The 16,447-nt window shown below is 35.1% G+C and overlaps 1 protein-coding gene across 1 annotated transcript in view; it reads right to left on the reverse strand.

Moving 5' to 3' along the window:
• Nucleotides 1-464: 464 nt before the first annotated feature.
• The window catches only part of MNDA (myeloid cell nuclear differentiation antigen), a 19,501-nt gene continuing 3,518 nt past the window's right edge, over nt 465-16,447 (reverse strand). Inside the window, exons 2-7 of the mRNA XM_017875528.1 lie at nt 7,521-7,805; nt 6,553-6,689; nt 5,854-6,021; nt 3,956-4,372; nt 2,057-2,245; nt 465-781 (exon numbers count right to left, since the gene is read on the reverse strand). Of these exons, the coding sequence (XP_017731017.1) occupies nt 734-781; nt 2,057-2,245; nt 3,956-4,372; nt 5,854-6,021; nt 6,553-6,689; nt 7,521-7,785 (1,224 nt within the window). The 5' untranslated portion in view covers nt 7,786-7,805 and the 3' untranslated portion in view covers nt 465-733. The remainder of the gene's footprint in view (nt 782-2,056; nt 2,246-3,955; nt 4,373-5,853; nt 6,022-6,552; nt 6,690-7,520; nt 7,806-16,447) is intronic.

Genomic DNA, 16,447 nt, shown 5'->3' on the forward strand with positions numbered 1-16,447 from the left:
GTTTGTTTTATGTTTTTAGTTGCTCTGATTTTGAATACATATGTATCTACAAATCAGATAAATGGAATATGATGGATATGATAATCCACACCAACTAAGGAGGGCAAGTGTCTTGCATATATTGGTACCTTTATGCAAATCACCATTGTTGTCCCCTTCAGAGAAACCAATTACCCCAACGGCCCACTTCTGGAGGACATAATTGCATAGAGGAATCCTTTCCTCTAGATCTATTACTTCCCTAGGCCACAGTGTTTGTTCATTTAAGCATGGGCTACATAAATTTAGTCACAGCCTTTATTGAGGCCTTATCCTCTGGAGATCACAATATAGACTCCAGTGTGGATAAGGCCCCATGAGTCTCTCCCCATCTCTAGAATGTGCTTCACAGTGTACAAAGTACTCAGCCTCAAGCAGCTCACTACTGACCTTAAGAGAACATATACAAGACTTTGGGAAAATAATGTCCTTCAAAAAAAGATATTTTATTTTTTACCTTATGAAAGTCATAAATGCAAAATTTAATATCTAAAAAAATATGGAAGGGTATAAGAAGAAAATTTTATTCCAGAAAGCAACCTAATCTATAACTCAGATATAAAAGCTCTTAATATGCTACAGTATATCTACTGAATCCATTATTTAAATGAATTACTGAAATTTACAAAACCACAGTTATTAACAACTTAATTTTTTAAGCAGAAGTTATTTGTTGCATTTCAGCTTGCATATTTCAGTTAACATTCATTGATCCTTCCTTGTTTTTCTTGGCCTTGACGACCTTTAAAGAGAGATAAGAAAGACATAATGAGACCCTACATACTGATATGAAGCTCTGCTTATTGTTCTCCTTTCACCGGCATGTCTTTTCTTCCCATTGGCTACATTATTCTCCTTCTACCCTATGAAAGCTCATTAGTCACAAAGTTATGAAGATCTATCTTTAAAAAACTCATTTTCCTCCCTTTAACTAATCCCTGTTTGTCTTTTTCCTTCCTGAATAGATTTTTGAAATAAACTTCTGTGGTATCCTGGTTAACCAGGTGCCCAATTTTTTAAAAGTTTCGATTTGTAACATTTGCAGAGTCTGGCGGTATACATATTTTTCACATGGCTGATTTCAAACTACCACATGTTTAACAAGCAGTGCATATAATTCCTGAATTTCTAACAATAAGCTGTCTTTAGTAAGGATATGAGTGAACTCCAGCACAGTACTTCTAATAGATATCTCTGCCCCAAGCCTAATTGCTCTGTAATGCAACTCCATAGATAGACATCGGAATATTTTTTGCTAAAATGTCAAAGTGATCAGGCATTCTTCTGCATAATTTTGTTTCAATTTTTCATGTATTTTCAACAATAAAGTTCCCATTAATTTACTTTTGTAAAAGCCACACTTCTGTTTCTTTTTTATCTCTGGGTCTCAGCAGTCCCTTTTTTTTTTTTTTTTAATCTTTGGGTCCCAGAGTCTTCTGCATCTACTGAATTTCAGTTGCACAGAATTCATTATGCTGTGTCACGCTTTTGGAATTTTCATGTATCATTTCCTTTGCCTAAAAGTCCCTCCAGTGTCTTTACCTTCCTAAAAAAATACTATCTCCCACAGTTCAGTTTATTATGATGTACCAGTCTGTGAGATAATTAATATGTATGCAGTGTCTGAATGTTTAAACCATTCCAATGAAGTGGAGACTTCCATTATTTTAGAGGACCAATGAAACTATGTCTCCAATATCAGCCAACTAGTGCTAGTTAAAGGCAGGATTCAAATCAGATCTGTCTTATTCAAAGCTCTTGCTCTTAAGCCCTATGTTCCCTGTCCCTAGACACATCTTTAAATCAATTAACACTAGTATTATATCCTTTCTACAGCTGTATGAATGCCTTTACCTTAATATCCTTTTGAAAATCCTCCAGTTACAAATGCATTGTTTAGGTTCTCCTTTCACTCGCTGGACTCTCTGAGTAATACATGAGGAATCTGGTGTTTCCAAAGCCTAAGCCAAATTATTTGCCTCTTTAGCAAACTCATTCTCCTCTACCCAGTTCCCACCTTGATGAAGCTGTGACTTCCACACACCAGTTTCAGCTTGCGGTTAACTGTTCTCAGTTGAAAGCAGAAGAGTCGAAGTTTATCTCCTTTCTCACACTTGATATTGTGCCATTTTCCATTCCCCACTACATCCATGGATCCTGTATTATCTTTTATTTCATAGATTGTGTTCTTCTTGTGTATGCTTTTCTGCAAAAGAAGATTAACATCCTGTTTCTGAGAGGATTATTAGTATCGTATACATGAGAAAGAGCCTCCTGACAAAGTTAATGCAATATGCGCGAGAGGAATGACAGGTACAGATCATACATGTGGCTTGGCCTGCCATCTCACAGGGCCCATCTTTTATTATCCAACAATTTTTTCCTGCTTAAGGTATTTTTCTTCCTGCAATTTTACAACAATAAATATTTCCCTCTTTTTCTCCTGCTACCACCTTCAGATCAGCTGAGAGTAAATAAAGCACCTAGATATAGAGGAATCAAAAATTCCTATAGGACTTCTTGGCTTATGGTCCTGTGGAACACCAACTGTATGCTTTCTGCAATTATTCAGTCAGTAGATTATAAGGAATTTCATTTTATTATTATTTTACTTTTTAAAAATTTCAATAGCTTTTGGGGTACAAATGGTTTTGGGTTACATGGGTTAATTATATAGTGGTGAATTCTGAGATTTTAGTGCACCCATCACCCAAGTAGTGTGTACATTATACCCAATATATAGTTTTATATCCCTCACCTCCCTCCCAGTCTCCCCCTTCTGAGTCTTGAAAGTTTATTATATCACTCTATATGCCTTTGTGTACTCATAGCTTAGCTTCCCCTTATCAGTGAGAACATACAATATTTGGTTTTCCACTCCTGAGTTACTTTGGATTATGAGGAATTTTAAAGGAAAAAATGTCTATGACACAATCATTCATTCTTTTTCAACCTTCCTCATTACTTATTTTTTTCCTATATCTTGTCTCCATTGACCTAGATCCCTCCATTCATACTCTGTAGTTTCTCACACACTATTACTCATCAATTCAGTAATTGTATTTATGAGCAAGATCTCTTAAAGACAGTGTGAGAAAATGTGGAGGTAAATTTAAGGGGCTATCTTGGAAGACATGTATATAGGGTTATAAAGCAGTCAATCATATAAAATGTTAGTTGAGTTCATAGAAATGTGTAATGTTTTAGAGTGGAGAAAGGGATGGAATGCATTGTCCTAACTAGCATCTTGAATTTGGACATGGACATATCAATAAAACTCTGTGCCTTGTAATTATTTTTTTTGTAAATAATATGATGAGATTGCCTTATCCTCTAAGTATCATGGAATTCAATATATCTCAGTTGTTCAATGCTGTCTTCAAAAATAAATGAATAAATAAATAAGACAGAAGAGCAACAGTACAAATGTTTGGATTGTATGGATAGCTGTTGAATGTATTTGCATTTATGAGCATACCAGCCAATCCACTTATTACTCCAAATATATGTCACAACCAGAGTTCAACCTTGGTAGCATAATTCATTATTTAAAATAAATTTATCAAAATTCAAAGTAAAATTATCAGTGCTCATTGGGATGGAGCTGAAAGAGATGATGTTATTAGCCTGCTCCCGTTGATTTGGACCCTCTATAGTCCTCTAGTTCATTGTGGCTGACAACAGATCGTTACTGCTAATATTTCTTACTAACTCTTTTTCAAAGTCCCTACATTTACTTTGGTGTAAGAAGTTAATAGGTCACTTAGTCCTATTTCCTATTTTGTGGGAAAACTTCATCAGTATCTCTAGTCAATATAAATTATTGTGTTCCAATATTCAGTCAGTAAGCAAAGTCTGACAAGACATTTAGTTCCAGGTGATGGTAGAGAAAATTAAAACAAAATTAAGGGATTACCTTTTGTAACATAAACAACCCATACACCATTGTTCCAGATGCTTGCTTGTAAAGTTGACTGATCTTGGGAGTTTTATTTGCTATTTCGATAATTCTGTTTGGGACCTCAAAATTTTGATCAAAGTCAGACACAGATGATGCTTCCTTTATTTCCATTACTCCTTTACATTCAGAGTAATCAGATATGGTAATGACCTTCTTCCTCATAAATTTCTCTTTCAAGCTGATGTCGAAGACTTTCACATGGAAATATTGAGTCTTACTGGCCACTGTAGCATGAAACATTGTGCTTTTCCCATGTTCTGGGGACTCATATTTAAATGGCGCTGTTGCTTTCAGTACCATCACTGTCAATGGGTCCTTTTGGGGAACATTTCTTCTTGCATCCACCTGACATTGGGCCGGGGTTTGCTGATTCTGTGTTGGGCAGACACAAGAAAATAAACTTAAAACTTTGAGCAGGAGGCTGGACGTGGTGGCTCACGCCTGTAATCCTAGCACCTTAGGAGGCCGAGGTGGGTGGATCACGAGGTCAGGAAATCAAGACCATCCTGGTTAACACCATGAAACCCCGTCTCTACTAAAAATACAAAAAAATTAGCCGTGCATGGTGGTGGGCCCCTGCAGTCCCAGCTACTCGGGAGGCAGAGGCAGGAGAATGGCGTGAACCCGGGAGGCGGAGCTTGCAGTGAGCCGAGATCGCACCACTGCACTCCAGCCTGGGTGACAGAGCAACACTCCGTCTCAAAAACAAACAAAACAAAACAAACAAACAAACAAGAAAACAAAACAAAACAGAACAAAAAACTTTGAGCAGGAATACAAAGTCACTCTGCACGAGTGACTCTGCAGAGCTTTCGACCCAACAACTTTCACAGATACGTGGAGCTGGGGGCTAGGCTAGACAGGGATTGCTGAACTGAAAGGAAAGGCACCTGAGCTGGTATAGTTTAGCTAGTGAAAGTCTAAGGTAGCAGACAACAGGCTTGGAAATTAAATCACCCTCATTGACTCAGAATAATCTTCCTGAAGCAAAGCATGATTATCTGCATGAACAATCTAGCAGTAGATGATGAAAGCATTATTGTGAAGAAACTTTAGAGAAAGATTAGAATATAATAACAAATCCAAATATCTCCTCTACCTACTTTTTTTGATTAAATCTGATAATTTAATCAAAGACAATCAACAAAGTGAAAACAACTTGGATAGCATTAAAAATGAAGAACCATGCCCACCACAAGCCTCCAACATCATTAGATGTTCTAATGATCAAACATTCATTAGAAATTCTAATGATCACTAGTGTACTCTACCATTTTGAGGACCCAACTCCTTTGTTTCTTCCCAAGAAACAGTGCTGTTACAAGTGGAAAGACTTGGCCTGGCTCAGCATATAAGTAGTCTCAGGTAGAGGATTTCTGGTTAGAGCTATGTCCTCGACAGCATTTCACAGTGGCTAGAACGCTAACAACGATGGAAAAAGGACAAGTTTGTTTATCTCTTGTCCTCTCCCCACAGTGGCCTGGCCTATTTGAGTTGCAGCAGAATACTTTTCTGAAGAGAACGTTGCCAGATCTGTAATAGGAAGTGTGGGAAGCAAAGATGAGCCATGGGCTTGTATGTACTAGTACTCGAAGCCAAGCTACTTACCTGCACAGACCAGAAATGCTTAGTGGTCTGTCTTGGTGTTTTACACACAGTGATCACCTGTGGGTAATTGGACTTTACTTGCACGTGGCTTCTCACCAATGTAAACAAGTTATCATAACATAGAAAACAGTTTTCCCACAGCAAATCAGTAACATGAAGAGTTATGCATGAGAGTAACAATAGTAACAGTGGAATGCACTGTGACTGGGTTAAAAAAATGGAGAAGAGGACCAGGAAGAGTGTACCTGAGTAAATGAAGTGGTGGATGGAGTTGATGATGAGGTCTGGGGTAATGGGGAATGATCCGTGGCTGCAGATGTGCTGGCTCCTGAGGGACATGGGGGCTCACTCTGCTCCTGGGGCATCTTATTCCTTTTGGCTTCAGTCTTTCCTTTGTTCAGAGTTTTTCTTTTCTGAAAGCAGTTTAATTTTCCTGTTAATGGGGTTTAGTATGAAAAGAAGCAGAGCAAGTTTTCATTACAACGTAGTAAGTTCTATTTATATTGGATGGGATGTCCTTGGAAACCCCAGGGAATTACAACCTCTCACTTGAAGATATGGACAATAGATAATATTGGGCGTGGATTGTTGCACTAAAAAAGAGACAGATGATTTCAACAGATGCATTACTGTTATCACCATTGTGGTGTGATGAGAAGAGCACTGGACTTGGAATGAGAAAATCTAGATTTGTGTAAGGATGGGCAAGATGTATATCAAATATGATTATTACCACATTTTTATAATGCAGATGATAATATATTTATGTCACAGAAATTTTTTACTACATTTTTATGATGCCTAACTCTTTACCCATCACAAAGATGATCCATAATTACTAATTTGGTAAATCTAAGCTGTGTTGAGATATTAGTGAAGAGCCATGTACCATAGCAGAGTATCTTCTGTGGGACTTCAATCCTGCTCCTCTTTCTCAAGCTTACCTGAGCTACAGGAATCCTCTCTCCTACTTCAGATGTCAACGTGTTTCTTGCGGTGGGTGCAGGTGCCGCAAGACCCACTTCTTCCTGGTTTATTTTTTTCATTAGAACTTTTCCTTGTGCTTTCATTTTCTTAGCAACTGACAAAAGAAAAGAAAAAGGGCACAATAGGCCTAGAATGGAATAGCTTATCTAAGACAGCTAAAGCAGTTTCAATATTACCTGCTGTCAGCTCCTGCATGAGAGTTTGGATTTGCCTGTTACCTCTACTACATTAACCCAGCCTGGCTGCTAGGAGGCATGGTAGGCATAGGCACTGTCTCATTCTCCTCAGTGCTTTCCTCACTCCTCCCCTGTGCAGTGAAAACATGCTTCCTGTCCTGTGAACTCCATGTGCCTCAGTCATGTTCTCCTACCATTTCTTTTAAATATCTAAGGCTTTCATGATGCTGACAGGCTGGTCATGTTCTGTGCAATATCTGTTCAAATGACAGAAATATGACCTGAAAGGAAATATGATCTGAATTGTAATGTGGCAAAGTGCTAATATTGGCTTTTGAATTTAAAAAAACAGTGATTTATATTAAGTGGAAAATTCTATACTTCTCTTAATAGAACTATTTGCTGTGCAAATTGGTTAAATATGAATATTTCAAATAAAATACATTTTAAAAAGTAGCTTTTTTCCCCTGACATTTCTAATTTACTGAAACCCTCATCCTCTCATAAATCCCCCAGTCTTTGGTTTTTTATCCCTACCCCAAATACATTCTTCTAAATCTATCGATCTCTTTTATGTGAAACAGAATGTTCTAAATTGTCAACTGGTCAGTCTCTGAGGTGCCAACATCCCCATGACTGCTGAGTTATAAATTGGGAAAGGGATGTACCAGCTATGACCAAGGTGGGGTTCTATTCAAGGCTGGGGAGACTCAAGGCAGAGTAGCCATGTGCAAGATTTTCCCTATTACCTTTTGACCTCTCTTTTCGAAGATTGTTGACAAGGTTTTTAAGTGGTGGCATGTCTTTGGCCAGTTCTATTAGTTTGTCTACACAGGCAACACCTTGGAACTTTTTTTCCATCAAATCTGAAATCTGAATTCTGTTGTATTCCTGTTGCATTTTTGCAGTTAGTCCTAAATCACAGGCCAGTAAGGACTTAATTGTTATAAAATGATACTCATCCATGAGCTCGAATCCTTTCAGCAAAATAATTTTCTTGTATTCATTCACCATTTCTGAAGTTATAGCTTGGCCTATAAAGTAAAAATGACACACAACATTACATATTTATGCAGACAATTTTAAAAAATAAGATATACTTTTGTGAGTGAGTGTCCCAGGACAAAATGTTGTCCTTGGATGTGTATAAGAGAAAGGAACTAAGTTACCAGCTGTGTCACTGTGAACAATGGATCAAGACTTGCTTTATTAGGAGGTTCAGTGAAGTTCTTCCCTTTTAATGTTGGTTGTTGAGTTGGGTCAGCGGTGTATGTGGTGAAATGATGTTTGGAAATGGGTAATCGTTGCAGTATTTATAGTATGGGTTTTGTGGTGTCAAAGTCCCTGGTTCCCCTTCTGATACTTTACTGGGGCCTCAGCCTATCCTTCAATGCCTACCTCTTGGTTCCTGACTTTTCCCATAACCACTATGACCAAAGTGGCCTACGTATAAATGGGCTGCAGCTGCTTACCTTATATGAATAACCTTCTGCCACAGCACTACACTTCTGAGTACTGGAATGGACTCTAGACCTTCTTGGCTCTCCCTAATCGGCTCTCATTAGCATTTTGTCTCCCTGGGACTTATTCTCTGTGTCTCCTGCATCTATAAAATTGTCATTTTACTGTCTTCCTAACTGTTCTCTAGTGTGGAATTGCAGCATTTGTTTTTTGTCCATTTGTTTTTTACAGTCAATTATTTACCTCCAACTAGTCTTATTTTTACTAAAAGATTTCTGTCAGACAACCAAGTAGGTTACTTTATGGATAAAGGCACGAATCTATTTTTCCTGAAATCCTTCAACGAGTTTTGATTTTTATTAGTATAGATTTCCACTCAGCATGACTTGAAAGGCCTTGAATAAACTATATCTTTCTTTGTGTGTGTCTCTGTTACTTTTGAATTTCTTATATCTTATGCTCTAGTAATATACAATATGTCATTCTTTTTCAGGTCTTCTCACTGTTAATTCCCTTCCCGCTACCTGGGAAAGCATTCCCACTTTTCTTCCTCTGAATACTTCCTTAGAGTTTTTAATGCTTAATTGAGGCTTTATCTTCCGGGAGCTGGTGCGGTCCCAGTCTCACTAATGTGTGCCTCTTTAACCCCTTGTGTACTACCTGAGGGTATTCAGTTCTTATGGTATATTCCAATTTTCTGTTTAAATTTGTGGGTGTTCCTTTAGGTTGGTGACCATGTGTTTGTGCAACTTTTCTATAATTAGAGTGTTCTAATTCTTAGGGCTATAAATTGTTCTCTTTTGGGAGATAATGAGTGTTCCTGTGTTCAAACCTATCAAATAAAGAAAAATTTCACACATGGGCACATATAGTAAAGTCAAAGAATATTAAAAGCAAAATGATAAAATCTTCCAGAAATACTGAGTAGAACACCTACAAAGATTAAATACTCTGATTGAATAGTCTGTAGCATGTTAAGAAAGTAATTTTTACATAGCATTGATCCATAATTATATATCTGCAATTTTACAACCTAAGAGAAGCTGAAGGATGAAAAGATTTGGGGGTTTTGGGGCTTGGGTAGGGATGAGAGTTAGCAGGGAAGTGTGGTAGCAAAATCACTTTGCAAATTAGAAATATGATGTAAAGTAATACGTGGCTGATATGGCTTGGCTATGTCCCAACCCAAATCTCATCTTGAATTGCAGTTCCCAGAATCCCTATGTGTCATGGGAGGGACCAAGTAGAGGTAATTGAATCATGGGAGTGTTTTCCCCATGATGTTCTTGTGATAGTGAGCAAGTTCTCATGAGATCTATGGTTTTATAAACATCAGGCATTTCCCCTGCTAGCACTCATTCTCTCTCCTGCCACCCTGTGAAGAGGTGCCTTCCATCAAGATTGTAAGTTTCCTTATGCCTCCCCAGCCATGCGGAACTGTGAGTCAATTAAATCTCTTTTCTTTATAAATTACTCAGTCTCAGATATTTCTTCATAGCAGCATGAGAAGGAACTAATACAGTGGCTATTTTTAATCTCCCTTATTCATCTCACTTTAATGTGTATAATGACATGGTTTGTTGAAGAACTCTTAATGCATTTGATGTTAGGATGTTGATATTACCTCTACTGGGACAATTGCAATGCCTACATACAATGTATGCATTAAGTAGTCTTTCTAAAATCCACCCCCCCAAGTAAATGAAATAAAAATCAGAGTTGTCCCAGGAGTTTCAGGTGAAGTGCTGTGAATCAGTTTTCAAGCAAAATATTTTCAAACTAAAATTTTGTAACTGGACAAAATGTTATTTGAACGTTATGGTTTAAAAAATTATTCTCTTGTTTACTGAGAGTGACATTAGCAAGATTACAGACAGGGAAGTTCCAGACTTTCATTATGTCATGGAAACACCAAATAAAGAACAATTTATGAACCAAACTAATGTTTTCAGCTGTTAAGAAGTGGTTGCAATGAAAGAAATTCCAAACCAAGATTAAGCCACACTCAAAATAGTAGAAAACTTCTAGGTGTTTTTCTTTGTCCCTGTTTAACTTTCTCCCTTGAACGCTGTGATGTGATCAGGAGGAAACTTCCTAATTCCTCATTCCTCCTTTGGAATAGAAGGAAAAGTGTGTAACTGCTTTGCAACATTATGGCTTCTCTGGAGGTTCCTTGAGGGACTAGTATCTGCTTCACATGACTTGGAGCATTGATGGAAATGGTGACATAGTTTAAATGTCAGATTTGAGGCTGCAAAAGGTAGCGGTGGGTGCTCCAGCTTGTGAGAGCTGCATGGGATCTGCTACTCCCTGGGTGCCAGAAGGCAAGAGATTATGGATAGAGGAATACAGTAGAACATCTAAGGTTACGAAAAGAGGCAGGTGTGGCTCTTAGGGAAATTATGGCTTAAAAGCAGTGTGTATATGAGAGAATTACAAAAAAATGCATACACATAAGCCCAGGTAAGACACATGTCCATATAGGCCTTAGATAACATTTAGATTTCATACTTAGATGAAGAGTGAAAGTCCTCCCCTGAATGATGCCATTTAATAATGGTTGAGAGGGGGCTGTTTTTACAAATGTCCAGTTTTCAACAAAAGGTATGAAACAAAAAGAAACAGGTAAACATGGTCAATTTAAAAGAAAAAAAATGAATCTCCAAATCTTTCTCTAAAGAAACAGAGCACTCAGACTTTCTTGTCAAAGACTAAAGCAGCACTCTTAAATATGATCAATGAATTAAAGGATAATATGTACAGACAACTAAATAAAATCAAGAAAATAGTTAATAAAAGGAGAATATACAAAAAAATAGAAATTACCAGAAAAAAATCCCATAAATTCCGAAGCTGAAAAACATATTGACTGCATTGTAAAATTCACTAGAGGGGTTCCTCAGCCTACACCAATAGACAGAAGAATCGGTTACCTTGAAGACAGGTCATGTGTAATTATCAAGACTGAAGAACAAAATTTTTTAAAAGATTTAAAGGAAAGTGAACAGAACTTATAAATGACTTATCGTACATCCTCAAGTAGGACAATATATGCATTATGTAAGAGTAAAAAGGTGATGAAAAAGAGAAAGGAATAATGAAATTACTTCAGTAAATAAGGACTGAAAACTTTCCAAATTTGAGAAAAGACAAAATGTACAGATATAAGAAGCTGAACAAGCTGCAACTATGATAAACTCAAAGAAACTTACACTATGACACATTATTATCAAATTACCAACTCTCAAAGACAAAAACAAAATCATTTAAAAAGCATCAAGAAAAAGGCCACTCATTATATACAAGAAATCTTCAATAGAATTATGAGCACTTCGTCAGCAAATACTTTGTAGACCAGAAAGTAGTGGGACAATACATCTCAAGTGCTTAAAGAAAAGTCTGTCCATCAAAAACACTATATCTGGGAAACCTGCTATTCATAAATGAGAGAAATTAAGATATTCCTAGATAAACATAAGCTGAATGATTTCATTACCACTGTATCTACCCTAAAAGAAATACTAAGGAGAGTTATTCAAGCTGAAACACAAGGATGCTAGACAGTAACTCAAACTCATACAAAAATATAAATTCTTCAAGAAAGGTAAATATATACATAAATATAAAACATGGCTTTTGCTATTTTGATTTGTAATCACTTTTTATTATTTTATAGGATTTAAAATGTGAAAGCAAAACAATTTATAGATCAATGTCAATTGGTACATATTATATAAATGCAATTTGTAATATTAACATAAAATTTGTGTTGAGGAGCTGTAAAGGTGTAAACATTTTGCTTATGATTGAAGTTAAGTTGTTATCAGTTAAAAATAGATTGCTATAACTTCAGAATATCATATGCAACCTGATGATAACCACAAAGATATCTGTAGGATGTACACAAAGGAATAGAAGAACATTAAAATGCTTCACTACAGGAAAAATCAACAAAAAGAAGTCACTAAGAGAGGAGTGAGAGACAAAAACCTATTAAGACATACAGAAAATATTCCCCTTCCCGAGTCCAAGTGATCTCATTGTTCAGTTCCCACCTATGAGTGAGAACATGCGGTGTTTGGTTTTCTGTTCTTGTGATAGTATTGCTAAGAAATGATGGTTTCAAGTGCCATCCATGTCCCTTACAAGGGGGGGAAACCCGCCAAACTCATCCTTTTTTCTGGCCTATCATGGGGAGGGGGGAGGGGGGAGGAGGGAGGGATTGCAACTGGGGACTTGATTACATGCTATAAATGATGAATTGATGGGTGCTGACGAGTTTGATGTGCAGCACACCAACATGGCCCATAAGTATACATATGTAAAACAAACCTGCACGTTATGCAACATGTACCCTAGAACTTAAAGCTATAAAAAAAAAAAAAAAAAAAAAGACATACAGAAATATAAATGAAAATGGCAACAGTAAGTTCTAAGTTCTTATCAATAATTAGTTCAAATGTAAATGGTTTAAACTTACTAATCAAAAAGCATATTAAAATTATATATATAGATATATCACAATGAATTTAAAAACAGGGGATCCAACTATATGCTGCATACAAGAGGCTCATTTTACAGATCTAAGGACAAGGATAGAAAGTGACAGAATAAAAAATATATTCCATTGAAATATTAAATAAGAGAACAGAGTTTGCTATCCTAGTATCAGATAAAATAAAAATAACAGTTAAACAGTGTTATAAGAGACAAAGATTATTACATAGTGTTAAAAAGACCAATTCACCTAGAAGATATAAAAATTAGAAACACACATGCACAAAACATCAGAGCTCCTAATATATTAAACATTTACAGAATTGAAGGGAGAAATAGACAGCTCTAAAGTAGTAGTAAAAGACTTTAATGTTCCACTTTCAATAATAGATAGAACAACCTGACAAGAAAATTAGGAAAAAATAAATATTGAAAAACATTATAGACCACTTATAGACCAATTGTATCTAACAGATATATCCAAAACAGTAAAGCCAACAACAGTGGAATACACATTTTTCACACGAACATATGGAACATTGTCCCAAAATATACCACAAATTAGGACACCCAACAAAGTGTTAATAAATGTTAAATATTTGAAATCATACAGAGTATATTTTTTATCATAATGGAATAAAAGTAGAAATCAACAGAAAGAAAACTAGAAAATTCATGACCATGTTAAAATAAACAACACAAACAATGAAACGTGTACAAAGAATCACAAGTCAAATTTAAATCCATATTTAGAGAAATTATATGAAAACACAACATATTTCATTAAATGCAGAGAATATGGTGATGAGGGTAATTTGAAGATTTAAACAACTAGATTTACAAAGAAGAAGACTCTCAAATCAATAATCTGACTTTATACCATAAAGAACTTAAAAAAGTAGAACTAAACCTAAAGCCATCAAAAGGAAGGAAAAAAGAAAAATTAGAGGTAAAATTGAGATTAGAAAAACAATAAAGAAAACCAATAAAAACAAGAGTTGGTTCTCTGAAAATTTGAATAATACTGACAGAATTTTAACTGAATTAACATAGAAAAAAAAGGAGAAGCAAATAATAAAATCAGAAACTAAAAGAGAACATTACAACAGATTTCACAGAACTAAAAGAATTATAAGAGAATACTTTGAACAATTGTATATCAATAGGTGGGATAACCTAAATGAAATGGATAAACAGATAAATTATTAGAAAAATACAACCCGCAAATTTTGAATCATAAAGAAACAGAAAATCTGAACAGTCATTAAGACCAGTCAGGAGACTGAATCAGAAGTCAGAAACCTCTCAGTAAAGAAAAGTCCAGACTAAGTGGTTTTACCGGCAAATTCCACCAAATATTTGAAGAAGAATTAAGAACAAAATTCCTCAAAGTCTTTCAAAATTTGAAAAGCAGGGAACACTTCCAAACTCATCATATAACTCAGCATTATTGTAATACAAAGCCAGACAGAGGAGAAAATTACTTCAACACAGTAAAGTCTATATACAAAACACCATAGCTAACATTATTCCCAATGGTAAGAGACTGAAAACATTTCTTTTGCTCCTGAAAGATCAGGAAAAAGACAAGGATGAATTTTGTTCACTTCTGTTTGAGATAGTACTGCAAGTTTAACACCCCTCCCCAAACAATAGACAAGAAGCGGAAAATATAAAATATCCAAATAAGAAAGAAAAAAGGTAAATTAAAATTTAAAACTCTAACCCTTCATATATGTTTAATCATACAGTTTTGCACATGTATGTTTTAATTATTATATCTTATTGTAGTTTCTATGGGTTTGATTTGCATTTTCTAAAGATTATTGCTGTTAAACATACTCATATGTGCTTATTGGCCATTTGTATAGCACCTTTGAAGAAATGTCTATTCAAGTCCTACATTCCCAAAATAAGTGAAAGCGTGATCTCAAATAAATGTATGTACATATATGTTCATTGGAGCATTAATCACAACAGAAAATGTGAAAGTAGTACACATGTCCTTCAATGGATGAATGAATAAAAGAAATACGGTTTCTTATGTATTTTATGGTAAATACATAAAATGGAATATTATTCTACCCTAGGAAGAAAGAATATTCTGACACATGATACAGTACAACATGAATGGACTTTGAGAACATGAAATGAAAAAAGCCAGTCACAAAAGCACACGTATACTGTATGATTAAATATATATGAAGAGTTAGAGTTTTAAATTTATACAGACAGAAGGTAGAATGATGTTTGGCAAGCTCTGGAGGAAAGGGAAATGGTGAAATTGTTGGTTAACGGATTTAGAGTTTTAGTTTTGCAAGATGCAAAAGCATTCTGGAGGTTGGTTGCACAACAATATTAATGTATTTAATACTACTGAACTGTACACTTGAAAATGATTAAGATGACACATTTTATGTTACATGTTTCTTAACACAATTAAGAGAAAACAATTATTATATTCAAAGCTTTCAGAAGTTTGGCAGTGAAACTATCCATATCCACAGCTCTTTGTGAAGAACTACTCATTATGTAAAGAAATAAATCTAAGAAATGTTGGAGGCCAAAAGGGAAGTAAGATCAAACAAATACTTTAATTAGTGTTTTACCATCTTAAAATAAGTAAAGCCAGAGTCAAAGAAAAGAAAACAGGAACGATGTGAACATACTCTTACAGTTGAAGTTTTATGTTTGGGGAACCAGAAGACATGAGAGTTTGCTAATGGGCTTGTCTTTAAGGAGAATATAGATTTTTTTAAAATAAGAAACTTGACAAGAAAGGAGAAGAAAGCACAGAATAAGTGGTATAAATTGAAACAAAGCAAGATGGCAAAACAAGTTAAAATATATACCTTTATAGAATGTGCATATCTGGACTAAACTCATTAACCAAGAGGAAAATTTTCCATTTGGATTAAAATAAATCCAGTTATATGTTGTTGACAAAATACAAATAAAGTATAAGGTCACTTAAGTTTGAGAAACAGCTGGAAAAGTTATATTCTTCAAACTTTACCTTCAAGAAAGACATTTTAGGAAAATAGTGTAGCTTAAAATAGGCTTTAGTCAATAAGTATCAGCACATAGTTTCACTACATAATGGTAAAGCATGCAACCTGTAAAAGATATAATAATTTAAATTATATGTATAATCTGTTATTACTTTAAAAGATAGCATATAGAAATTTTTTCTTCTCTCTAAACACACACATAACATATATACTTGGATGTACATATTCTATGTAAAATATATGGTAGACATCAAAAGAACTACAGTGAGAAATTAACAAAATCACTATTAGAGTTGGCGATTTCACCACCTCTCTCAGTTACTGAAAGAACAAGGTAAAAAAAAATAGCTTAGATTTAGATTTAGATTTTCAAACATAATTAACAAGCTTACTTAAGAAACTTTATCTTACTTAAATAGAATTTGGAATCCAACATTTATAAACTCTTCTCAAATACTCATGAAGTAATTAGAAAACATTCATTATGTACTAAGCCATAAAAAAGTCAAAATGTATCCAAAAGTAGGTAATATGTAATTGATTCTCCCTGTCTTTTATTATATCTTGCCACAAAAAATGTTATCTATCACTGAGTAAAGCATAGATCATTTGAAAAGAGAAATACTTCTTCTTACACTTGCTGTAAAACGAAGCATGAAGTGAAACTGATTCATGAAAATGTAAAGATTATTTTGAGTAAAAGCTTG

This window comes from Rhinopithecus bieti, unplaced genomic scaffold (assembly GCF_001698545.2).
Source record: "Rhinopithecus bieti isolate Rb0 unplaced genomic scaffold, ASM169854v2 scaffold_10132, whole genome shotgun sequence".
NCBI lineage: Eukaryota > Metazoa > Chordata > Mammalia > Primates > Cercopithecidae > Rhinopithecus > Rhinopithecus bieti.